This window comes from Corythoichthys intestinalis, chromosome 21 (genome assembly GCF_030265065.1).
Source record: "Corythoichthys intestinalis isolate RoL2023-P3 chromosome 21, ASM3026506v1, whole genome shotgun sequence".
Lineage (NCBI taxonomy): Eukaryota > Metazoa > Chordata > Actinopteri > Syngnathiformes > Syngnathidae > Corythoichthys > Corythoichthys intestinalis.
In genome coordinates, this window is record NC_080415.1 from 27,005,575 (window position 1) to 27,031,765 (window position 26,191).

General features: G+C 38.0%; 2 protein-coding genes across 3 annotated transcripts in view; one reads left to right on the forward strand and one right to left on the reverse strand.

The window, feature by feature from the left end:
• Positions 1-727, forward strand: part of zgc:112496 (uncharacterized protein LOC541336 homolog) — a 6,151-nt gene extending 5,424 nt beyond the window's left edge. The window contains exon 5 of one of the 2 annotated variants that reach the window (XM_057826926.1): positions 73-727. In XM_057826926.1, coding sequence (XP_057682909.1) covers positions 73-236 — 164 coding nt within the window. In that variant the 3' untranslated portion in view covers positions 237-727. Of the gene's footprint in view, positions 1-69 lie in introns of both variants that reach the window. The other variant, XM_057826925.1, reaches the window with a different exon arrangement.
• Positions 320-26,191, reverse strand: part of rhbdl1 (rhomboid, veinlet-like 1 (Drosophila)) — a 117,948-nt gene continuing 92,076 nt past the window's right edge. The window contains exons 9-11 of the mRNA XM_057826924.1: positions 19,313-19,413; positions 15,489-15,549; positions 320-12,751 (exon numbers count right to left, since the gene is read on the reverse strand). Coding sequence (XP_057682907.1) covers positions 12,480-12,751; positions 15,489-15,549; positions 19,313-19,413 — 434 coding nt within the window. The 3' untranslated portion in view covers positions 320-12,479. The remainder of the gene's footprint in view (positions 12,752-15,488; positions 15,550-19,312; positions 19,414-26,191) is intronic.

Sequence of the window (26,191 nt, forward strand, 5' to 3'; positions counted from 1 at the left end):
TCATTAGTCTAAACATCCTGGTTGCTTAGCTTTTGTCTTAAACATCCTTCCTGATTTCCTTTTCTTCAGTAGACCCTCAACCCGATTGGACGCCCCAAAGGTTGGAGCGCTGTTTGTGGGCGCTAACCGTCGCTAAGCAACAGCAGCTCCCGCTTCTCGGAGGTGTTGTCGGTGTGGCGGAGAAGCGCTCGGTTGCTGAGGATCACAGAACAAGCAAGAAACTTAAAACCAGATAAGGAAATGAAGTGTATTTGTATGACTAATACAGTAATAAAAAATCTTTCATGGGAACCAGTGGAATAATGAAAAGTCAGTTGAATGTCGCCACAGTATTGTTTATTTATATAGTTTCCAAATGAAAGCAAAATACAATGACCAGTACAAAATAAAAGAAAATATATTAATATATATATACAATATAAAATGGTTCAGTTTTCTAACATTTAAAAAGTATATACAACATGTAATGAAAGAATTTGTGATGACTTTGACACAAATTCTACAGTACAGATGGACATTGAGTCATCAAAATAGCTTTTTGTTGTAAACGCTGGGTTGGCGCGACCTCGCGTCTTCGAGATCGAACCTTTTTGTGAGTTTGGCACCGTTTCGCCGAAGCAAAAAGTAGCGAATGGATGTGCGTGGCTACCTGAGTGGCTTTTACGGCTCTCAGGATTAATCAACCTAAATAATAAAATAAAATTGAGGCAGCATCCATGGTTTTCACTTGTTTTTGTTGACAGTGGTAGAAGTCCAATCCATTTGAACAGTTCTAATGGATTGGATGTTTAGCGCTGTCAATGGCACTGAAATATGATCTTTCCTCTATGTTCTACAACAGCAGCCAATGAGTTACTGTATGTACCTCCTGTGTTAACTCATTCACCGCCAACCCCTCGTATTTACAATGTATAGGACATCTATTGATGTCAACAGTAGCCAATGAGTTAACTCAGATTACTTCCTGTCAATAGTAGAAAATGAGTTAACTCATGCGCTGTCTACCCCTCCCTATTTGACATCTATTATCGCCAATGAGTTAACTCCTGCACTGCCAGCCTCTCCTAGTTCAAATGGCTTGGACATCTATCACCACCAATGTTGGCCAATGAGTTAACTCATTTTGTTTTCATGAATTCAGCAGCAGGACATCAGCGTAGGACATCAATTGATGTGAATGGTTGCCAATGAGTTAACTCATGCGCTGTCAACTCCTCCCTATTTAACATCTATTATCGCTAATGAGACAAACTCATTCACTGTCAATGGCAGCAGACGAGTTAACTCCTAATGAGTAATAATAAATGAGTTAACTCATGCACTGCTGCCCCTCCCAGTTCAAATGGATTGGACATCTATCGTCACAAATGGTAACCAATAAGTTACCTCAGTTCACTTACTATATAGTATTATGGCAGCAGATGAGTTAGCTCATTGAGTTCTCATTAACTCAGGAGTTAACTCATGCAATTTCAGCCCCCTCCAGTTCAAATGGCTTGGACATCTATCGCCACCAATGCTAGCCAATGAGTTAACTCATTGTCTGCCATTGACAGTAAATTATAGCAACACTAGGTAACTTTTCAATTTTGGTTGATTTTAGCGACGCGGGTGGACAAAAACGGTAGTGTTTTGCCTTAAGGAGGACTGCCTTTCCAAGAGGACCAGCCACACCCGCACAGTGTCGTAAAATCATGATCTCGCGGTCGCCTGCAGATGGATTAAACTACACTCCTGTTTCCAGTGGCTGTGTGATGGATGAATAGTAATAAGGTAATCAAGTTGTGGCTAAACAATAGTATATGACGGTTAGCAACCATGTGACTAACCCCTCCACCCCACCCAACTCATCAGCACTGACGAGTTCGGTTGGGGGGTGGCGGGGCTGGCAGTGAGTGAAACCCGGGCAAATGTTTCTACTTGAGTATCCCTAGTTGCTTCTCTTTCTTTTCCTCTTTGGACAAAACTTTTTGTCTCTTTTGTTTCGTGCTGCAACGATTAATCGATTAACTCGAGTATTTGATTAGAAAAAAATTCTGATGAAATTTTGTTGCTTCGAGTATTCGTTTAAGTTGGCGTTGTAATGGTTTATTTTGAAAGTGTTTGCATCTAGTTTTATTGATTAGGGTGGATACACTGCCCTCTGGTCAGCCTCTTTTCACATGACTGAATCCAACTGCTCCCTGTTAAGACCAACGTAAGTTTTTGTTTGAGCTCATGTCATTCATAATTTAGTTTATAGGTATATATAGCTCTTTTTTGTGGGAATATGTGTCTGAACCATTTGTTAAGAGCATTGTAAAAAAAAAACTTAGCTTCTTATAGCATTTAAGCTAGCAGACTTTTTTTGATGTAAGATAGCCAATTGTTCTTTTGTTGTAAATAGATCCTCGTTTAAAAAAAAAATATATATAGCGTTTGTGACTCAGCTCAGGTATTTTAATTTTTCATGTCCCCTATCCGATTATTCGAACTAATCCATCGATTAATCGACTACTAAAATATTCGATTGCTGCAGCCCTACTTTTGTTTAGGATTGGGCATCGTTTGAATTTGAACCAAACGATTCTCGATTCCGGTTCTTTTAATAGGCAGGGTAAAAAACATTGCATAGATGAACTTTCAATTAACTTTGCTATGAATTTCTCAAATATCAGTCTTTGAACTTGAATATGATGGTTTCTTTCCACAGGAGTGCACTTTTACAAAGATGTTTATTTTTCAAAAGCTCAGAGAGAAAACATTTACACATATTCTTTTGCCTATCTTTTAGTGTCTTATGCTCCAGGCATTTATTGTATTGCATTGTTTGTTTTAGAGAGTATTTCTCCAAGTTAGTTAAGGGGTGACATCTTGCAGATGTCAGGTGGGGAGTATTCTTTCCCTTGATCTTAAGTTAACTACTTTTTGATTTCTTTCTAAACTGATATTGTTCATTCATCCACAAGATGTCACTATTGTCACTCCAGACTCTGCAGTTTTCTTTGGTTTTGCTATGTGCGCTTGGCTTCCCCTAGTGGTGACTTACAGGAAGCAGCAGGCAAAAAGAAGTTATTACTTCAGTTGGAAAATAATTCTTGAGGTGTACAGACACTAAACACCTCGTCTGCACAACACATCGTTGGGAACCCTTGATAAAAGAAAATCTAAGTTTGCAAGTATTAACAGAGGGTCTAGTATCATTTCGGTATGTTTATTCTGTTACTTGTCATTTATGTGAAGCGAAGCCACACGTTTTTGTGCTAAGCTAAATTAGCCACTTCATATGATTTGCTCATCACGGAGCTAGTTGTTGTAGTTGGTGTTCGGCAGCTATTTTTTACCGGTTGGTGGTCAGGGCATCAAAAATTGGAATCGAAATTCGAACTGTTCCGGAGTGTTAGCCCGGATCCCATCGATGTTCAACCCTACTTTTGTTGCTCTGCCATCTTTACAGACCCCCTCGAGATCATAAAACAGGTGTTATTCAACTAGTTGTCAGTGGACATATCACAAATGTTATGAAGATATTTTATAAAGGTTGAAAAGTTACCGAGTGTTGCTTTAACTTATGTGTTGTCAGCCCCTTCAAGTTCAAATGGTTTGGACAACTATTGTCACCAATGCTAGCCAATGAGTTAACTCATTGTTAGTTAACGCCCAAATTTATTGGAACTACATCAGAAAATCATGAACTGTCAGCACCTTACAGTTCAAATGGATTGGACATCTATCGCCATCAATGATAGCCAATGATCCATCTTAAGAGTTAACTCATAAGTTATCTCACCAACTGTCAATGGCAGCATATGAGTTAACAACTGAGTTAGTCAGAACTACATGAGTTAACTCATGCACTGCTTGCCCCTCCTAGTTCAAATAAATTGGACAATGGCATCCAATAAGTCAACTCATTTTCAGCCTTCTCAGTTCCAAGAAACGTGACTTGTATCATCATCAGCAGCAAGAACGACAATAATTCTTCCTTCTTTAATTTTTGAACACTGAATCGCTTCCCTACCTTTTGAACAAATGAACCTTTTTCATGCGGGTTTTCATTTCGGTTAGAAAAACCCAAAGCACTTACGAGCCCTTTTTTTTTCTTTTTACAAGTTCCTATGAATCTAAAAGTTAAAGAGGCACGTTAACCTCCCTTTTAAGCATCCCTTTTTCTTCATTATAGGCTACAAGGGTGCGAATGCATTATTCATCGCTCTACTGTATCCTCACTAAGATTTTACAGCAGCTTCCATCCATTATCCATTACTAATGCTTGATTTTCTTCTAATTTTTCGAGTAGAGGCGAGGAGGGACTGCGGAGGAACGGGATTTATGAAGCCATTGGCAGAAGCATCAAATGTTCCGCCGAGTGACGTTCAAATGAATTATTGATCGGAGCGGTGAAAATTGGAGTAAACGCAATCCTCGGCTGGAGTGGAGCCGCAGAAATCCATATTCGTTTGTAATTTGAACGCGCGTACTGCGTATCTGTGAAGCAAAATGAAAAACGATAAACAACTAGCACAAGTGAAGATGGGAAAAAAATTAGATATATATTTGAAAGTTTTTCAGGTGTGGAATGGCACATTTTTGATATTCACAAAAGTGGCTCAGCGAGGGCTATTGGCTGAAATTGACGGCGATAGATGTCCAATTTGAAATGTATTTGGATGGTTATTCATTGGCTGCTAACCTTCCCAGTTCATAAGGATTGTACGTCCATCACCGTCAATGGCAGAGAATGAGTTAAGTTTAAAGTCATTGATTCGCGGATTTGTAACTCGTTGGATTACATGGCAACAGATTGAGGCTGAATTCTGATTGAACAAAAACATACTAGTATGTACGTAGACTGTCAAGAATAAAAGAAAATTCTAGATTGGACTGCTATTGTTGTCAAAGGCAGCAAGAGTGGCGCCTTGAAATATAAGTGACTTTCCGCTCATTTCTTTGCAATGTGTTGTGAGCCAAAATGATCATTTTAATGTTTTTCTTTTATAATTTGTAGTTTACAATATTTGAATTGCTGAATCAGAACTTTTTCTACAGTTTTATTTTTTATATTATTTTTCCCACATAATTTTAATTATTTTCTAGTATTTGGATTGATATTTCAGAATTTAGTTTTAAATTTTGTAATAGTACTGCATGTTCTTTCGGAATTTTTGTAGTATTTTCGTATTTTGTCATTTTTTGTATTTTTTTGTGCTTGAGTTCTAGTACTTCCTTCATTTGAATTATTTCCTAGTATTTGCATTATTTCAGAATTTAGTTTTAAATTTTGAAAAAGTATGTTTTTGCATAATTTTTGTAGTATTTTTGTTTTTGCTCATGAGTTCTAGTACTTTTTTCCTCATTTTAATTATTTTTTTAGTATTTGCATTAAACCACAATTACAATTTTATAAATTTATTGTATATTTTCATCATTTTGTTTTTGTTTTGTTCATGAGTTCTTGTTCTTTTTCCCTCATTTGAATTATTTTAGAATTTAGTTTTAAATTTTGTAAAAGTATTGTATGTTTTTCATAATTTTTGCATTTTTTGTTCATGAGTTTGAGTAATTTTTCCTCATAATTTGAATTATTTCAGAATTTTGTTTTAAATTTTGTAAAAGTATTGTATGTTTTTTCATAATTTTGTATTTTTTTGTTCATGAATTCTAGTACTTTTGTCTTCATTTGAATTATTTTCTATTATTTGCCTTAACCCCGAATTTCTTAAAATTATTGTGTATTTTTTATTTTTGTAGTTTTTTTTTTTTTTTTTTTCATGAGTTCTAGCACTTTTTTTCCTCATTTGGATTATTTTGTAGTATTTGCATTAACCCAGAATTTCGTAAAATTATTGTATTTATATTTTATATTGATATATTTTTATCATTTTTGTAGTATTTTTTTGTTCATTAGTTCAAGTACTTTTTTCCTCATAATTATTTTTCAGTATTTGCACTGGTATTTCAGAATTTTGTTATACATTTTGTATAATTATTGTATTTTTTCATAATTTTTTCAATTGGTATTTTGCATTTTTTTCCCAATATTGAATTGGCAATTCACATTTTTGTCAACTGTTATTTTTATTCCTTTTGCTTATTATCATGTTTTGACTTTTAAAGAAAAAAATGTAATGTTTTTGTATTTTTATTCCATAATATATGCGTATTGTGATTAAAAAAAAAAAAAAAAAGCCGATTGTGCTGATTTTCACTGGTAACCAACATAATAATCTGTATTCCTTTCGGTGAATCAAGTAAAAAAAAAAATCAAACTGACATCAATTCAACAAAACGGAAGCTGATTAATTTTTATAAATGATTTAATATCAGTGACGCCGACATTTTGCGTCTATTTTTCCCCATCCAAACCATCTATAGCGAGTTCTTCCTATGGCTTGTTTTGTAAAGCACTCGAGTTTATAGAAAGTCAAGTGAGGGAAACAATCGTAGCCTTCTTTATGCACCCTTTGAAATCCATAAATAAACTCTTAATTATGAATATACAATTACACACATCCACAATCAAATGGAAAAACAGCGACAATTGACCCCACCCCTTTTTTTTAATAGTTACATTCCTTTACAAAAGTATACAGGCTTTAAGAAGAAAAAGGCTGAGGTATTGACCGAACCTCAGTTCAGTCTGAATGTGTCACTTCCTGCCCAAACAGGAAGTGGCTGCGTGGATCTACCTCAAAGAATGACACGGCGTATATTAACTCTTTCACTGCCATTGAGAGAGTCATGGACCATGGTTCTTACAGTGAGGTACATGTTAGCGATGGACACGGTAATAGTTCAAATCCCATTGAGGACAAAAAAAGTCATTGCATTGACATCTTTTGGCATTGACGTCTTTTGCAGTCAATTCCAGCCAATTTTAATGTATGAAACGCTGTTACAGCCTACAAATGTTTATTAGATTCCCTATGCTGCCTTCATATGTTCTCATAATTATGTTAAATACAACTTGTCGAATCAAAAATTACACATAAATGCCGTCTCAAGTCATTTTCTACTGGAGAACTGGGATTTTCGTATGATAGCCGAGTTTTCGAGATGGGTGGACCTTTTACTGTTCAAAATGGAGGTGTGTGGCCAACAGTAGGGGTGTGACAAAATATCGAAATGGTGATATATCGTGATACTTTGTATCCCAAAAGGTTATCGATATGCTCCTGCCAAGAATCGAGATATCATTTTAATAAAGGTGTCAATGTTTAAAAAAAAAAAAAAAAAAAGGAACCAACAAGTTGCTACCAAAATCTTCCACCATAATAGTGTCTCAACTAACTCTAAGGCTGCATTGACGGTGCTCGACGCCCAATCCATTTAGACTGGGAAGGTTCGTTCATTCAAAACCAGAGCATTCACAGTCATTGTGACCGATTTTCAGGGCATTTACAGGTCACTTGCAGGTCATTTCCTGTTGAGTTCGAGTCACTGCCTATTCATTATTTCCAGGTCACTTCCTGTTCTGAAACTCAAAATAAGCAGGAAGTGACCCATAAAATACCCCAAAATCAACAGGTAGATGACCTTAAATGGCCCAAAATTACCTCATTGCCTGGCATTGGCTGTCACTGACGGCCATAGACGTTCAATCCATTTGAAGTGGGAGGGATGGCAGCGAATGAACTGTTCATTCGCTGCCACCCTCCCACTTCAAATGGATTGGACGTCTACTATTGATAAACTCATTCCAATTCACAGCAGAAGCTTGTTTTTCTGTTTATTCGTTGTTTGTAGAATATCCTAGAATGATTTCCTGACCAATGTATCGATAATCGTTGTATCGCCATATCGTCAGATCATCGTTATCGTGAGCTTTGTATCGCAAATCGTATAGCGTAACAATGACGTGTACACATTTATAAAACTTATTTTTTAACCAAGTCATTGATAAAATGTTGTTACAAATAAAAAATAAAAAAACGCTTGCATTTTGATGTATTCTCTTATGTATTAAAACAGTTTTTCTTATGCAACAAATCAAAATGAAGTCCATGTCTGCTATGTTTGTTTGCTAGGACAACAAAACCACATGAACAGGACGCACTCGTAATTACCAATTAGCAAGTGGTAAGGTTCAACTTTCCCAGAGCATGTGAAGGCATCATTAGTTTCAATGTCAAGAGTGATAATTTGGCAAAGTTATAGTTAGTTTTGCATGGATACAGACACTAATATCAGAAGGGGTCCCGATACGGCACTAAAATGCAGGAAACCAGTATCAGCAAGTACTAAGAACTAATGCACTGATGCTCCGTCATATAAGATTGATTGTTACATTTTTTTTTTTTAACTCTGTCATAAGACTGTCATAATGATGACATGACACCTGTTGTTGTCATGTCATTGAGTGTCATTTAATAAATTATGTCACTTTTGATGCAATATTGAGATTTTTTTGCGGATTTTTATTAGAGTTTAGGAACTGTGTTAAGGTTAGGTAGGGTGACCAAACGTCCTGCCTGGACACGTCTACTTTTCACGTCCTCTCCGTAGCGTCCGGTCAGGTTTTATTAATTCATGAAAATATCAAGTTTTCATTATTTGTCATGGGACCAATTTAAAGAGAATGCCGCCAACCGCTGGTGGGCAGCGCCTGCCTACGTTGACGTGGCTACCTACTGTGTGTGTGTATTGACTGGACTACATTTACATGGGTCTGCATTATACATTATTTAATCCGGGATTTATTATTATTATTATTTTTTTTTACATTTTATTGTTTGATTATTTTTTAGGAAGAATAAAACCTGCTGAGTAACCTGTAACCTGAAAAAAAAAGTCCATATAATATAGGGCTGCAGCTATTGATTATTTTAGTAGTCGATTAATCGATGAACTAGTTAGTTCAAATAATCGAGTAATCAGATAAGGAACATGAAAAATTAAAATACCTCAAACGGTAGGAAAAAATAAATAAATTAGGATCGATGTACGACAAAAGTACAATTGTCTAACTTACATAGCAAAAGTCCACTAGCATAAATGCTATAAAATGCTAACGTTTTTTTTCAATGCTTTTAACAAATGGTTCAGACACATATTCCCACAAAAAACGGCTAAAAATATCTATAAACTAATTTACGAATGCATTAAAAAAACATTAGCTCAAACAAAAACGTAGCTTACGTTGGTCTTAACAGGGAGCAGTTGGATTCAGCCATGTGAAATGAGGCAGCCCAGAGGGCAGTGTATCCAAAATAATAAGAATGTAATTAATAAAATGAAATGCAAACACTTTCAAAATAAACCATTAAACGAATATTCGAAGCAACAAAATTAATTCGATTATTTTTTTCCTAATTGAATACTCGCGCTAATCGATTAATCGTTGCAGCACTAACATAGTATATAATATATACTATTTGGCAATATATATATATTTTTTAATAACACTGAATTTTTCTATCCAGACGGAGGAGACACGCTTTAAATATACTGTATTAAAGTAATATAGGCATCTTTGAGTGAACTTCGAGTAAAATTCAAGTATCTCCAGGCCGGGCCGAGTGTCCTTTTTTTTGGGGGGAAAATATGGTCACCCTAGGTTAGGACACTTAATGACATCTGTCGTAAGCAATTATTAATATTCATGACAGTGTCATGTCATAATTATGATGGTCTAATGACACCGAGTTCAAATAAAGTGTTACCAGATTTAGTTTCCAACAGCTGGTTGCCCTTCTCAAGATGGCTGCCAGTTACAAACCCCACTTTAAATGAAGAAGTGCTTGTTGCCCTTTGCAAGATTGCCACTTATTACTGATGCCGCCAAAGCAGAAGAAGAGCGTTGGAGATTTTTATCCAAGTAAATGTTGTTAATTGGGATCATTTAGCAGTTATGTTTTCAATGTATGGCCATATGCTTTAAATGGTGGTTAAATAGGGGTGGGAACCTCTAGGTAGGGTATACGATACGATTTGCGATACTAGGCTCACGATAACGATCTCACGGTATGGCGATTTAACAAGTATCAGGAAATCATTCTCGGATGTACAAAACGACTAATAAAATAAATACAAGCTATTTTAGTTTTTTCATCTATGGCCGAGTCATTTCACATTATTTTCTGTTGATTTTCGGTCACTGCCTTTTCCTTTCGGTGTATTTACGGTTCACTTCCTGTTGATTTTGCGTTACGGACAAGGAAGTGACTGAAGAATGTCCCCAAAATGAACGGTAAGTAACCTGTAAATGCCCTAAAATGAGCGGGAAGCGACCTGGAAATGCCCGCAAGAGACTGTCTGTGAATGCACGGCTTTCAGTGTTATTCATGGCGCTAGACGTCCAGTCCAGTCAAAATGAATTGGATGTCTAGCGCCGTCAATGGCCAGTGGTGCCTCCAGAAATTTTTCATAGGGTTGGCCAGATGGGGCCTCTTAAAATCTTGGGGTGGCCAAAACTAAAAGCCATAATTTCAGGTTTTCATTATATTATTGCAGTAAAAAGGTCAGGGGAAAACTACCAGAAAGACTTAAGGACACGGCTACTGATATACTTTGGTGTATTGTGCAATATTTGATGTTACGAATCATTTAATGTGTATAGTCCATAACTGTCCAGTCAACATTTTGAGTTCCACAGCAATTGTTTTGTGTTATGTATATATTAGGCATAAGGTGTACATTTAACTAAGGCTGTCAAACGATTAAAATTTTTAATCGAGTTCATCACAGCTTAAAAATCATAATTAATCACAATTCAAACCATCTCTAAAACATGCCATATTTTTCTGTAAATTATTGTTGGAATGGAAAGATAAGACAAGACGGATACTGTATATACATTCAACATACTGTACATAAGTACTGTATTTGTTTATTATAATGATAAATCCACAAGATGGCATTAACATTATTAACATTCTTTCTGTGAAAGGGATCCACGGATAGAATTGTAATTGTAATTCTTGAAGGATAAATGTGAGTTTGTATATTGTGACTAAATATTGCCATCTAGTGTATTTGTTGAGCTTTCAGTAATTGATACTGTAGCGACGTAACCGTTCTGCCCAAATGCATGATGGGAAGTGGTGCAACTATGACTGTGTGTGGTGGCTGCAAATGCTATACCTTCTCTGCGTTGGGTACACTACAGGGTATTAAGAAAAAGATCAACTCCTGTCATTCTTCCCCACGTCGCTTCCCACAATATTTATAGTTGCTGTGGGAGAGATGACAAAGCTTTTGCCAATTAAAAGCACGGCCCCAATGAATGCTTGTATCTACTCCACTCACTTGACACCACCTCTTATCTCTGTATATAAGTAAAACGGCGCCATTGTAGGCTGTTTGCGGCAATGCGTGAATGAGTCGTACCGCGAATGCGTCAATTGCGAAAAATATTTTCACGTGATAAATTTTAAAAAATTAATTACCGCCCGTTAACGCGATAAATTTGACAGCCCTACATTTAACAAAACAAAATAAATGCATTCATTTGGGATGAAATGCATAACTGATGCTACAACAATCTAACGATATACTGGCAAGCGGGGTGGCCAACCAATTTATAGGGGTGGCCGTGGCCACCCCTGACCACCCCCTGGTGGTGCCACTGTCAATGGCAGTCAGTGAGCTATCGTAGACAGTATTCTAATGGAAGATTTTGGGCGTATCAATAACCTTTTGTGCTACAAATTATAGCAATATATCACCTTTTCAATATATTGGCACACTTCTATGGCTAAATGCACATGTAAAACAGTAATACCGGCCAGGATTTGAAGTTTTATGAACAGTCATAGCATCGAGAAAGACGTTAGCTTTGTTAAAAGGAGGGAAAATTGGAAACTAGGCTCGCGAACTTGTGTCCTCTGCTAGCATGATTAGCACACGAACTAAGCAAATATACCAAAATGAACAGACAAAATAAACAGCTTTTGAAAGTATTTTAAATCTCAAATTTGAGGAAAAAGTATTTCAATTTAATCTTTGTGAATTATTTAATATAATTTTGGACTCGTTGTGTGAGTATTTTCATGTAGATGCTAACATATACCCCACTGTAACAGTTTTAAAAGAAAAAAATAGTCCATGACGGATTAACTCCAGCCAATGTAAAATTAAATCTGTCAGTAGAAAGGTTGTTGATCTGTTTTCCTGGTTCAATGTCAGAAATGCCAAAATATGAGTGTGGTCAATGTGTAAACAGTTCATTTTTAAAGCAACTCTGGTTCATCTGTCCACTTCAATGGCAGTCAATGAGTTCACCTCTCTCCGATTCTCATTTTTTCTCCACAGTGTTGGTACATGATGACAATGAACCCCTCGCTGATGAATAACAGATGTTTGTAAGCAACTTCTTAGTTTTTTTTTGTGGCGTCTCACCTTGTTTGTTTCACCAGAGGCACAAAATCAATCAGCTTTGAGTCCAATAAAAGGATAGAAAAGCTCCTCCAAACAGTCGCGAGGAACTCGTTCCGCTGCTACACTCTTTAATAAAAGAGACTTACTTCTTCACGTCGCAAAATGTCCGAAGTCCACCGTTGTCAGGGGGCGGGCGGGATCTGCACGCCCAGCAGCTCGTAGGCGAAGATGTTCCAAAAGATGGCGAAGAGGAGAAAGGTGATAAAGGAGAAGACCACCACCCACCAGGAACACTGCTTCTGAAGGCTCTCCTCGTAGCTGCGGAGGATGAGGAGACCCATGCTGATGCCCACCACGGCGCCCGACAGGTGGGCCATGAAGCTGGGCTGCGGCCCCGACGACGGTAGAGGCGGGGAGAAGCGCAGCCACACGGCTCGCCCCACCTCCGAGCTCACTACAAGGTGGGAAAAATCAGATTTTGGACATGTTTACACAAATGTATTGGAAGGACGCTTATTACACACACTTGGGGGAAGAAAAATCCTCGTTTTCAGACTATAAGTCGCACCAGCACCCCCCAAAAATGCACAAAAAGGGGGAAAACACATGTCGCACTGGAGAATAATTAGACTTTTGAGGTGGTCATTTTATTTAATCAGAGTAAAAATTGTAGTAGTAATAAAAGGGATAACAGAGTGCTAAATCTGTTGAAATATAAACAGTTCACTTTCACTATTCACTTTCCTGTTTGCACCCCTCTGCTTCAACGAAACCTCAATATTTGTCATCAGGCACCTGAACACATGCCTTAACGTGCCTGTGACACAAAAAAGAATGAATATTTCATATTACACGCTGTATTTTATGCTCCTGAATGAAATGTGGAAGCGATCGATATATTTATTCATTTTTTTGAATCCCGCACCACGAAAATGAGTGACTTCCGGCTCGAGTCTCGGGTTCAGGAAGAAGGCAAATGTGACGTCAGCCGAGTAATCATCTCACAATACAGCCACTACTATAGCATGCAGAAGGACTTCGGATTCAGCTGATTTTGCGGATTAATTCGTTTATTTTTTGCGTCAAGCCAGCCCAAAGTGCTGCAGGCTTATGTTGCTACACCAGGGAGAGTGTGTGTCTTTCTGTATTTCCAAAAGATCCTTGTTCACCGCGATGGGCAAAACAAGTCCGACAACCGAGGAACCATTGAACAGACAAGAAAGTGAGTAAGCTTTGTGTTATATATTATGTCATATACTGGCATCATGGCAAACGTTTTTAATAAGGAGGTGGCTTGCATTTCGTGGGTGACAATACTCCCTGTCCACCGAGAAGGCCACACTGGTCACCGGTCGATTAAGACGTGCCCGCCTACAGAGTGCTTTCCTCGGCTTGGCCCTGAGCAGCCCCCTTCTCTAGTCTCCGGTTCTCGATTGTGTAGACTTCCACCCCCCTTGGTCCTCTTCGCGTGCCTGCCCACAGAACGCCTTCCTCGGCCTGCCCCCGAGCAGCCCCCTGCCCCGACGTCGGCTGGTTTCTCCACCGAAAATGCACTTTTTCGCCGTTCACTCTCCTCTGTCCCCAGTTATGAGCACTGCCTGCCCGCCAGGGCTGCAGCAGAATGACGAGCCGTAACTTGCTCGCCACTGGGGGCTGGCCGATCGGTGAAAACAATCACCCCCGCCGCTGTGTGAGTTGGGGTAGTTTTGTGTGATTTTTCGTTTTTGAAAGGCAAGAAAGAGACTTTAAAGAGCCACTTGGTTCGGGTTAACATGTCGCCTAGCTTTCACGCCTCCAGTTTTGTTTACACTCTTTCCTCCGAAGCCGGGGCAGGGAAATGACAAAAGCCGGACTAACTCCGGTGGCATAAAATACCGTTCTGTAAGTTTAAGAAGTCCGCAGTTTTGTCCGTTATGCAGTAATTTATCCCTGTCGTACTGAATAAATGCATTTTTCATATTTCATATTCCGTTTAGCATAAGACTGTTATTGGTCATGACCATACACTTTATTTAGCAATTGGGCAAACAAACAAAAAAATCCTGTAAATATGTTGGAGGAGAGATGATGACATTTTGCTGCTCTCCGTCGCATTTTCCTCGTTCTGAATCTTCCTCCTCAATGGGCTGAATTCTAAATCAGCTGAAATCGTTACTCTGCTGACGTCATCATCCATCTGGAGGCGCTAGAGCGCTATAATGACAGGCGTGGCTAAACGGCAGATTAAAAGACCCATTTCTCATCATCTGCGCTTTGCCAAATTGTTGTATTTAGTCAAATCGTCGCAAAATATAATTTTAATTCACATAGTAATGCTATTTAAGATTTTTTATGGTGTCACAGGCACTCCTAGGCCCCCCTGATGCAGGTTTTAGGTCAATTGATTATTTTTCCGTTGGAGGAGGAGCATGTCTTGTAAAAAAGTGTGTTTCCTGTTCCCAGCAGGGGGCGCTAATGGGTTATGTTTCAATGCAGTCGTGTTCAGGCTGGGATACCACTAATACATGTCATATATGAAAAAGACTGAACCTTGTATCAGGGAGTTATTAGTCATTTACAGAATTTTGCATGTTGCCAAAAAATGACCGATTTTGGCATGCCACCCAGGTCAGGCCCAAGAACGATAACTCATCATTTTCATAACTTTAGATCCCATATGTCTCATAAACAGTCTTACAGATTTTGAGGAGGATCCAACTAACTCCCTGGGCGCCAATGTCTCCAATGTGCAACCCTGTAAATCAACTAAAATTTCACATTCAATCAAAAACAGCCGATTTCATGTTTGGTTTGGGATATGGGTCCAAAATCTTTTGGGTGCAGTTTTGCACAAGGTATCGACTCATTGCTTTAGGTAAATTGGAACTGATTGTGTCATAATTTTCTATTAAATCAAAGTCCCTTGAATCGAATTCACGCAACTATTCTATCATTGCCCAAAGAATCGATGGTGTATGATATCATAAAATATTTGCCACCCTCAAAACATTCCTGCCCCCCCCCCCGCCACCCCATCTACATTACTCTAGATCCGCCCATGATCAACCCTTCAAAATAAAAACTAGCATACTATTCCTCCCATTTTGTGCTTGCTTATTGACTGTGACTGCTAAAAAAAAACACATTTTAACAAAAGTAATTTCAATAAAAGAGTCCCACTTTGCCTGCATAAGAGAAATACGGTAACTTACTGCAAACCAGCGCCAGGATCATGCGCAGCAACTTATAAGGACACCTCATCCCAGCCCAATTCTGCAGAACAGACCAAAATCAGCATTATTTACTAGCATATTTGCTCAAAACTCATTGGCTATCTTTAAAGACAATAGACATCCAATCCATTTGAAGTGTTAGGGCTTCAATTATTCCTTCAAATGGATTGGACGTCCTTCACCAATCACGTCAGAGGAATGATGGGTAAAGTACCCAAGGCCACTTTTTCACCCCCTGCTTCTCTCGCGAGCGGAGGCATGCAAGATTAAAAACTCGGGATAAAAATAGATAGTGATAAAGGCTTGTCGCAAGAAGAGGCCTTCAAAGTCACAATATCGCAAAAGATAAAAGATTCATATCACAAAAGAAGCAGGTCAGTGCAGCGGGATGCATACGACATAATCTTTTATATCAAATGTGCTGACATTCAACTTTGAGTATGCAGATTTTCTTTTTTTTTTCACCACCGTAAAGGGAAAATTACCTAAAGAATTGCAAGAAAACAATGAGTGAGATAACCTTAAAAGTGTGGTGTGGGTCCGTCTAGTGGTACGCAAAGGTATTGCTGAATCAAATGCTTAAAATATACTGTATACCAGGGGGTCCCCAACCTTTTTTGCACCACGGACTGGTGTGATTTGGTGTGATAAATTATTATTTCTGCGCGGCCCAGTACCAAATGCGCCATGGGCCGGTACCGTTCCGTGGCCCGGTCGTTGGGGACCCCTGCTGTATACTAGTAATACAATTAATTCCAATATAACAGTAATATTAATTTATTTATGAAAGTGATACGCACAGCAACTGTCTGTGCGTCATATGCGTAAATGCCATCAAGCAAAAAATAATAATTTCACTTCAGAGCTAAATTTCAATCAGTGAGGATGAGCTCTCCTCAATAACACTATCATCTCGCTAATAATTAAGTAGCCAAAGTCAGTGAGCTAAAAATGTCCCATGAACAGATCGGGTAGTGATGACGATGATGCGAGTTGGCAGTTGGTTGTAGATCTCCCTCTGCTAAAAGCGCACAGGAGGAAAGTCATGTGAGCAAAAAGGAAACGCCAAGCAAAAGGATTTCCCCTACAAGCGACAGACGCGCAAGAGAGCAAATAAGCTGTTGTCTGCTGGCTCGGCTTTGCGTCTTTTTGCCGCGGGGCCCTTTTGAAGTGCATCCTTGTTGGCGTCCGGACCCGGCATACATTTTGCGACGAGTTTATTCGGCACATTTGGCACTGGCCCCTGATGGAGCTAATTAGGGCTGCAGCTATTGATTACCGTATTTTCCGCACTTTAAGGCACATCGGCGTATAAGACGCACCTTCAATGAATGGCCTATTTCAAAACATTTCATACAATATATAGTGCGCACCGCATTATAAGGTGCATTAGTAGTAGTAGTAGTAGTAGTAGTAGTAGTAGTAGTAGTAGTAGTAGTAGTAGTGGTGGTTGGGGCTCTGTTATGCATCCACTAGATCAGTACTTCGCAAATAGTGGGGCGCAGAGCGATGCCAGGGGTGGTCCATGTGACCTCAGGGAGCATGGTTTTTTGCCTTTCAAGAAAAAAGCGTAATGCACATCGACTCAGTGGGTGGCAGTGGCGCTCTCATTTTCAGAGTGCGCAGTATTTTTGAACCAAACAAGAGCACACAGCAAAGAGCATTGGAGATATGAAGAGTTTAGATGAGGAAATATGATGAAGCATATGTAGCATTTAGCTTTTGCCTTTAACTTTTAATATAGTGGGAAATGAGGGAAGATCAGTTTGTTTTCAATCAAGACTTCGCTTAAAGAAATTAGACCCCAATCACATTGATAAGGTGGTGTTTTTTTTTGCTTTGTCAGTGTTACATCAGTAAACCAGCGAGCACTGTTAGCATCATATAAGGTGGCATACCAAGTTGCTCAGTGCAAAATAACCCCACACCATAGCAAAGGAGCTGATACTGCCTGCAGCAAAAATTAAAAACTGTCCCTGTGTTCAGTGACACTGTCGTTTTGTTCTATTAATTTAGTTTTTTTTTTTTCGGTCAAATTGTATGGTATATTGTCCTTATGTTGTAAATCAATTTAAATTTATTATTATTTACTAGGCCTGCAGCTATTGATTATTTTAGGAGTCGATTAATCGATGAACTAGTTAGTTCGAATAATCGAGTAATCGGATAAGGAACATAAAAAATCTAAATAGATGAGCTTCAAATGGTAAACATAAATAAATAAATGGGTATCTAAGTACAACAAAAGAACAACTGGCTAACTTACATAGCAAAAGTCCGCTAGCTTAAATGCTATAATATGCACAAAAAAAAATTTTTTTTTTTTTTTTTACAATGCTCTAAAATAGTTCACACATTCCCACAAAAAAATGGCTAAATATACATATAAACTAAGTTACAAATCCATTAAAAAACATGACCTCAAACAAAAACTTAGCTTATGTTGGTCTTAACAGGGAGCAGCTGGATTCAGCCATGTGAAATGAGTTATGTCATATTCACTGTTACCATTAGAGGGCAGTGTATCCACCCAAATAAAAAAACTAAATGCAAACACTTTAAAAAAACAACAACATTACAACGCCACTTTAATTAAACGAATCTCGAAGCACTAAAATTTAATTCTTTTTCTAATCAAATTAGTCGAGTTAATCGAATGATCGTTGCAGCACTATTTATTGATTATATTAAATTTTATTATTCAGTATCAAATGGTCAAAACATGAACCTTGAGTGTATTTTTACGGTTTGGATGTGACCTTTTTTTTTTTTTTTTTTAATTCAGGCAAATTTTCTGTTAAAAAAACAGTTTATCAAGTTATACTTTATTGTAAGTTGATCTGTATTACTTTTTGTTGTTGTTTAATATTAAAAAGGACACCAAAAAAATAATAACAAAATAATTGAGAAGCACTGTCATTAATGAATTAGGTAATCTTTTTCAAGTCAAAATATGATTAAAAATATTACTAAGGATATTATAAATCACTTTTAAAAAAGATATTTCAATTGTTGAGAACACTAAAAATATATTTAGAATATTTATAATTAAAATAATTTTCAAAGAAAAACAATTAAATCAAAATAAACAATGTATAAATAAATGAAAAAAAAATCTCAAAGAAAAATCATTAAATCAAATAAATAATATATTAAAAAAAACACCAAAAAAACCTAAACTAATACCGTAATATTCTGATTCCAATTGACTACTTGTTCTTATTAAAAAATAGTTAATCTTTTTAAACTTATATATATGTTTTTTTTTTTTTTTGTTGAAATTTCAGAATTTTAAATAGATAAATTACCGGTAGTTAAAAAAAAAAAAAAAAAAAACAATGTTCAGATTAGGTGATTATGGCACACTTTCTACAATTTAAAACTTCTTAATTGACTCTTTCAGTGCCATTGATGATGATAGACGTCCAATGATCTTTCTTTTGTGAATTTCAATTGGTATATCACTAGTTGACGTCCAATCCATTTGAACTGGGAGGGTGGCAGCACCCTCCCACATCAAATGGATTGAAAGTCTAATGTCGTCAATGGGTTAAAACACATGAAAAATGGTACCAAGAACATTTTGACCGCCACCCTGCATGCTTTCTCACACAATGGACTATTCCATCTCCGGTGCTGGCTTTATCAGGAAAAACAATGACATTTAAAGGGTGTACCTGATGTGCGTCCTAAATCAAAGGTGAGCAGAAACTCAGCACTCGGAAGCTTGCGACATTGAAAAGGAGAAGAAAAAAAAACTCCCCATGCGGCACAATTGAGGTGAGGACGACGACGGTAGTTACCATGACAACGTTGGCCAGATGTGCTGAGCAGAGAGCGTAGACCCCGCCGGAGCCCCCCACCACCGGAGCGCGCATATCGGTGATGGACACCGTCAGGGAACCTGCGGTGGACATGGATGGGGACAAAAAGGGGTCAGATTACTCATCAGGCACCTTTAGGCCATTCTCAAAATAGCCCAAAAATCAGTGGCGGCTGGTAAAGGCGTTTGTGAATGACCTCAATTCGACTGGTTTTCATTTGTTTTTGGGTTTTTTTTGGCTGATTTGAATGTGATGAAACACAAATTGAGTTTACAAATGAATCTGCCTTGCTTCATTAAAGAAAATCGGATTTTGAAGGTGAAAATATATAGAATTAAATTTAAAATCCTCCTTCTTACATTTAAGACCATTAATGGGTTGGGGCCATCTTATCTCACCGTAGCTCTGGTTCCATACCGCCCCAACAGAACACTCCGCTCTCAGAATGCAGGTCTACTGGTAGTTCCCAGAGTTTCTAAAAGTACTGTCAGAGCTAGAGCCTTTAGCCACCAAGCCCCCGTTTTATGGAATCAGCTTCCAGCTAGTATTAAACAAGCCGAGACAGTCTGCACATTTAAGATTAGATTGAAAACGTTCCTATTCAACAAAGCTTATGGTCAGGCTAGTTGAAGTCGGAGTAGACTCAAAGTTTAGTCTAAGCTGCACTAGAAGCTATAAAGCTGGGGGAAGAACAGCCACTGAGTTCTGTCTCCTTTTTCTCACTCTACCTACCACTTATCTTACTTTATTTCTATTTTCCAATGTTAATATCTAGTTGTCTAGTCTCTTCATCACTAGTCACCCGGTGTCCCCTTTCCCCCCTCCCCACTGGGGAGGGGCTATTTTTCAGCTGCAGCCTCCTGACTTTCCGGACCCAACGCTGGATGGACGTCCTCGTTGCTACCCCCGTCTCATCTGGCTAGATGGACCGCTTCTTGTTCCTTTACTCCACTGCATCTTTACAGACTGTAACTTCGCCTGCTAATTCCTATTAGCGGTCCTGGGGCTTCCTGTCTATCCGTCCTGGGAGTGGATCTCTCCTGACTGTGGTACTCCCCAAGGTTTCTCATTTTTCTCCCGAAGACTCTGGAGTTTTTGGAGTTTTTCCTTGCCGACATGGAGGGTCTAAGGATGGGGGAAACCCAGGGCTTGAATTTATTTATTCATCTTTGTTGCTTCATTTGCTGTTTCTGATTGTGTATCATATTGCCTCTGCAAAGCCCTTTGAGACAATGTTGTTGTGATCTAGGGCTATACAAATAAAATTGAATTGAATTGAATTGAAAATATATGAATACACAAAAAGAACAAAGAATATTTGCATTGGTTTTTTTCCCCCATCAAAAATAAAGATTTTGATGATTTTTACGTTTTCCACATTTTAATTAAAAATATAAATACATAAAATAAGTTTTAAAATTAAGTTTTGTAAAATCTAAATTTAAAAAAAATACTTTTTAGGTCAATATATTTTTAGTTTCAATAAATAAAAAATGGTTTCTGTAGGACGGCAAACATGACACAAACACCCTTCTAATTCATCAATATTATCATGAAACTTGAGGCCGCATCGTACAAGAATAGTTATGTTGTGCGTCTCTGTAGGATGCACTACAGCGAGAGTAAACATTTACCGTATTTTCCGCAATATAAGGTGCATCGGAGTATAAGGCGCACCTTCAACAAATGGCCTATGTTAAAAATGTTTTTATGTATAGGGCGCATTGCATTATAAGGTGCAGTAGCAGTAGTAGTAGTCGTCGTCGTAGTAGTAAAGGTTGGCATTGCATTATCCACCCACAAAATGGAATGTCATGCCATGATTAACCAATATTCATCCATATTTAAGGCACATTGGATTATAAGGCGCACTGTCGTCTTTTGAGAAAATTGAAGGCTTTCAGGTGCGCCTAATTGTGTGGAAAATACGGTAATCATGAAGGCTGTATTTGAAGCTAATCTAGTCATTTTGATAGTTGGCTAATATAGCTAATACAGATACATACAGCATCTGTTGCCTTCATTATAAGGCCCTTTTTGAAGCTCCAGACATATTTCTTTTTCATTTTTGTTTTTTTGCTCCAATATGGCTCATTCAACATTTTGGGTTGCCGACCCCTGCCCTAAAGAGACATCGACAGAAATAAAATAAACCATCTCGTGCGCACCAGAAACGAGATGAAAATTCGCCATAGTTTCCTTCATAAATTCACAATGTGTGATATTTTCTTTGTATGTGTAGTTAGAACAAATTTAGCAGTGTTTGGTCGTGTCACTCACTTGATGTGCTGCCCCCCCCTGCCCCCCACAGGCTTAAGAGTGTGCCCATTCCAGGCTCCTTTTGTGAAACGCGTCAGGTGCTGCTTGGTAAGTTTTGTTTTCTTATCTTGGCTATGCCACGTTTCTTGAACGTTTAACTCATTCACTCCCAGCCATTTTCACCGGAGCAAAGCCCTTCGCTCCCGGCCGTTTTACTGGATTTTGACTGATTTTGCAAGGCCCACAGAAAATTCTGTTCTATTGCTATATAAACATGGAACCCACCAAAAGAAAGATTAGAGTCTCTTCTTTCGGCAGAAAGTAAGTTCATATCTTTTTCCATTCTTTAGAAATCAGGATTAGAAAATAGCTTAGTTTGAGGAATTTTCCAATTTCTGATGAAAAAACAGCTTTTTGTGAAAGCATACATTTCAAACATAACTTTGACTTTAACACAGCTATTTTTTGCTTTACACCCCAAACATCTGAATAATGTTTTCCTTTTACAAAATATCATAACACGACAAATAGAGCTTTTGATAGCAAAGTGACAATTTATTTACACATAACTAACTGAGAGATGACGCTGTTGTCGCCGAGATGACGCCGTTGTTGCCGCAACAGCAGGGTAAACTTTTCCCTCATCGCTGCCTGTGTCATAAAGATGGATTTTTTTGAGTCTCTGTGGGGTCTGCTTGGCGAGAAGCACGGACTCAACGGCATCTTCTGCTGCACTGGTGGTCCTGGTCGTTCTGCTCGGTCGTCCAGCGCCTGGCATCCCGGGCGTCCTCTCGGTTGTTCTGCTCGGTCGTCCGCCGCCTGGCATCCTTCCGCCGGTGCTCCGACCGTGCGGCCCGATCGTTCGTTGCCGTTGAATCGGGTTGCGGGTCTTACCAAATGCGCTACTGCCCTCCATTGACCAGTTTTATTGCTTTAAAATGGACGTGATGCGAAAAATAAACGTATTAATCCGCAAAATCAGCCGAATCCTTAGTTCTTCTCATACAACAGTACGGCTGTATAGTGAAGAGGACTCCTTCCTCCGTACACGTCACAGCGCCCTCTTTCTCAACTCGAGACTGTCACACATTTTCATGTTGCGGGATTCAAAAAACTAAATAAATATAGTACAGCTGAAACGAATACTCGAGCAACTCGAGTAACTCGAGTTTAAAAACTGATCCGAGTAATTTTATTCACCTCGAGTAATCGTTTATTTTGACAGCTCTAATCATCACGTTTTGCTCGGACTACTTTTAATGCGGGACAACGCGCTGATGTCACGTGCATAGAGGAAGAAGCAAAAAAAAAAAAAAAAAAAACTTACTGCAGCCGACAGCCCCTACAAACGACGCCGACGTTGCTAAATACTAGCCCGCACGATGGTTGGTAGCAGGTAGCGTCTGATGAGTCTCATAGAGATCACATGTATGTTGAACTAGATGCGCAATGACAGACTCGGCCGCGTCTGGGCAGCGTTAGTAAACAGCCGCCATCTTAAAGCAGTAGAGCGCTAAGCGCTAATAAAGTTAGCTATGCGCTAATAAAGAGTGCTAAAGCGCTAATAAATAAGATTAACGTTAGTGTGACTAGCTCACGTAACATTAGCCCTGCGGAGGGCTAGGTTTCTATTAATTATGACCACTTTCGATGCGTGGCTAACGTGTCTTTCATACAGGCTTTAACATAACATAGCGTTGTGGAGTGATGAGGATGTAAAATAAAAACTCAATAATGCTAACTATCAATTTTAGCTTAGTAGTCATTGCTGGATAAAACACCAAGTAGCACTAGTCCCTAATGTGCTCCAATACAGCCTGTATCATACATTTATTTTGAACACTGCAAAAACTCAAAATCCTATCAGGACTTACAGTTTAGACTAACTTAAAACTTAACTAGAACTTAAAAATGGCTTGACACAAATAGAAATTCAATTGAAACACGTGGGAAAAAATCCTAACTTTTAAGTGACGTGTGTTATCAAGCGTAAAGGCATTTTTAGATATATATATATATATATATATATTAGGGCTGTCAAAATTATCGCGTTAACGCGCGGTAATTACTTTTTTTAATTAATCACGTTAAAATATTTGACGCAGTTAATGCACATGTCCCGCTCAGACAGTATTCTGCCTTTTGGTAAGTTTTACAGCAAGGCTTTTTGTGCTGTCTAACAGCGAACTCTTGTGGTCGCTTTGCGACATGGTTTATTGTTGTCTTGCCAGTTCAATATGCCTGCAGGACGTCTCGGGCTGACGCCTACGTGTAATGTTGTGCTCTTATGATCCTTGGACAAGATTTGTCCGTAATTATGGTTGTTGTAAATAATGCACATATTATGCTAGTAAGGGAAATGTTATATTTTTTGTATGAGACGCTTTTTGTTTATGTTTTGTGAACCTGTATAGCGTGCTAAGCTAACGTTGTTGCCAATGCAATGCTTGTGTACTTTTTTTTTGTAGTTTTACGACGGTCTAAAGAGGACAATGGTTTGAGGCCATTTTATTAATAAATCAGATGAAAATAAAGAAGTCTGATTATTATGGCGTCGTTCACTAGCTGTCTAGCTGTGGAAAAAGTAGACGCTTCGGAGTGAGGACAGCATAGACAGATTTAAATGACAGTAGAATGAAATGCCCACTACAGTCCTTGTGTACCGTATGTTGAATGTATATTTCCATCTTGTGTCTTATCTTTCCATTCCAAATTTTTTTTTTTACAGAATATATATATATAATTAACAGAAAAATATGGCATATTTTATAAATGGTTAGAATTGCGATTAATTGCGATTAATTACGATTAATTAATTTTTAAGCTGTAATTAACTCGATTAAAAATTTTAATCGTTTGACAGCCCTAATATGTATATATATATATATATTTTTTTTAATTAAATAAGGTCTAAAGGTTTTTTGAGTGAAAGCAGTGAATTAGTGTTTTTTTTTTAATTCTAGTTACATCTGAGATGCAATTGTTGGCTGTTTTCAACAATATACATCGAAAATAAAGACATTGATTGACTGAAAATGGTTCAAGATTAGATGAAATGTCTTGTTTTCTAATGTATATTTATAATTGCTCTTCACCTAAAAATTTATTTGTTTTATCCGATTACTCGATTAATCGATACAATTTTCAGTCGATTACTCGATTACTAAAATATTCGATAGCTGCAGCCCTAAAATATAGCGATCGCTTCCACGCGCATCCAAGCGGTCCATTTCATTCAGGAGCATTAAATACCGCGTGTATTATGAAATAAACATGCTTTTTCGTGTCACAGGCACTTTAAAATATGGTATATGTGCTATTTATTTTGGTATTGTGTGTGTTAGAGTAATATAAACAGTCAAACAGTAAATACGAGAAACGATACTATTCCCTGATGGATTATATTAAGTGTGTTAGAGTAATACAAACAGTCGATCGGTAAATACGAGGAAGATACTATTCCCTGATTGATTATATTAAGTGTGTTAGAATAATGCAAACAGTTAGACAGTGCCTATGAGACGTTGATTAAAACAACACTGCATGATGTTTTTTTTTTTTTTTTTAAAGACCAAAAATATTCACTTGCATCACAAACATTTGGCACTGGAGCCCAGGAATAAAAGACTACAATTTCATGGAAGAAAAACAGCAATTTGGATCTAGGATGTAGGCCAACGCTTGTGATAATATTTGAAGGGTCCAGCCGTGCATCAACATGAAACCGCATTTGAATTCAATCTAATTCTCGTTTTTCTTTGAAGAGCTGTGCCACTTCAGCCCCGCTGTGAAATTGTCATTTTGTCCAACCGGTCCAAATGTATCTGCCTTCATCCGCACCCACAAATCTTGAGAAAAGCAGCACCCGTATGCGCGGAGGCGAAGGGAGATGAATTGACATCGTCGCGGTCTTTTCGGAACAATGTTTACTCTTTTGTGCGGCGTTAAAGATTTGACATCTCGGCCTGCGGGTGTAATTAAAAAGAGGCCGTTTTGTTTCATCAGCCCTCTTTGCGCTTCTCTTATCAGCTCGTTTGCATAATTAACAGTTGGCTGACGCCGGCATCTCGACTCTGCCATTGCTCCCCCTCCAAATTTTGACCGGCTGCGGCAAAAGAATCAAGTTAAAGTCGGACTCGACTTTTGGAATTCTTGCTTTGACTTGTGAGCAAAAATTTGAGATGCGAGCGATGCATCAACGCATTTCACTGTAATTTTTTGTTTTCATTCACGATAGTTTTTTTTTTTTTTTTTACGCCTGGTAGTGTATGTTTTTCTTATGTTTGCATTTTTTGTTTTTTTATTTTTCTTAAACTCGCTTTTATATTGTTTGTTTGTTTTTTTGCCATTTTAATAGTGGTTTCTTGAGATACAAGTTAACCTGTGAGCCTTTCTACTGTATTTTTGTTTTGACTTGTGAACAAAGATTTGAGATACGAGCGATGTATCAACTCATTTCACGGCAAGTTCTTTTCCAAAACATTTTGTTATTTGTTTATTTATTTATTGGGACTATTTTTAGTTTTATTATTGTTATGTACTTCCTCAATTGAAGTACATTTAAGGCCGAGACTTGAGTGGAACAACAATTCTTTATTT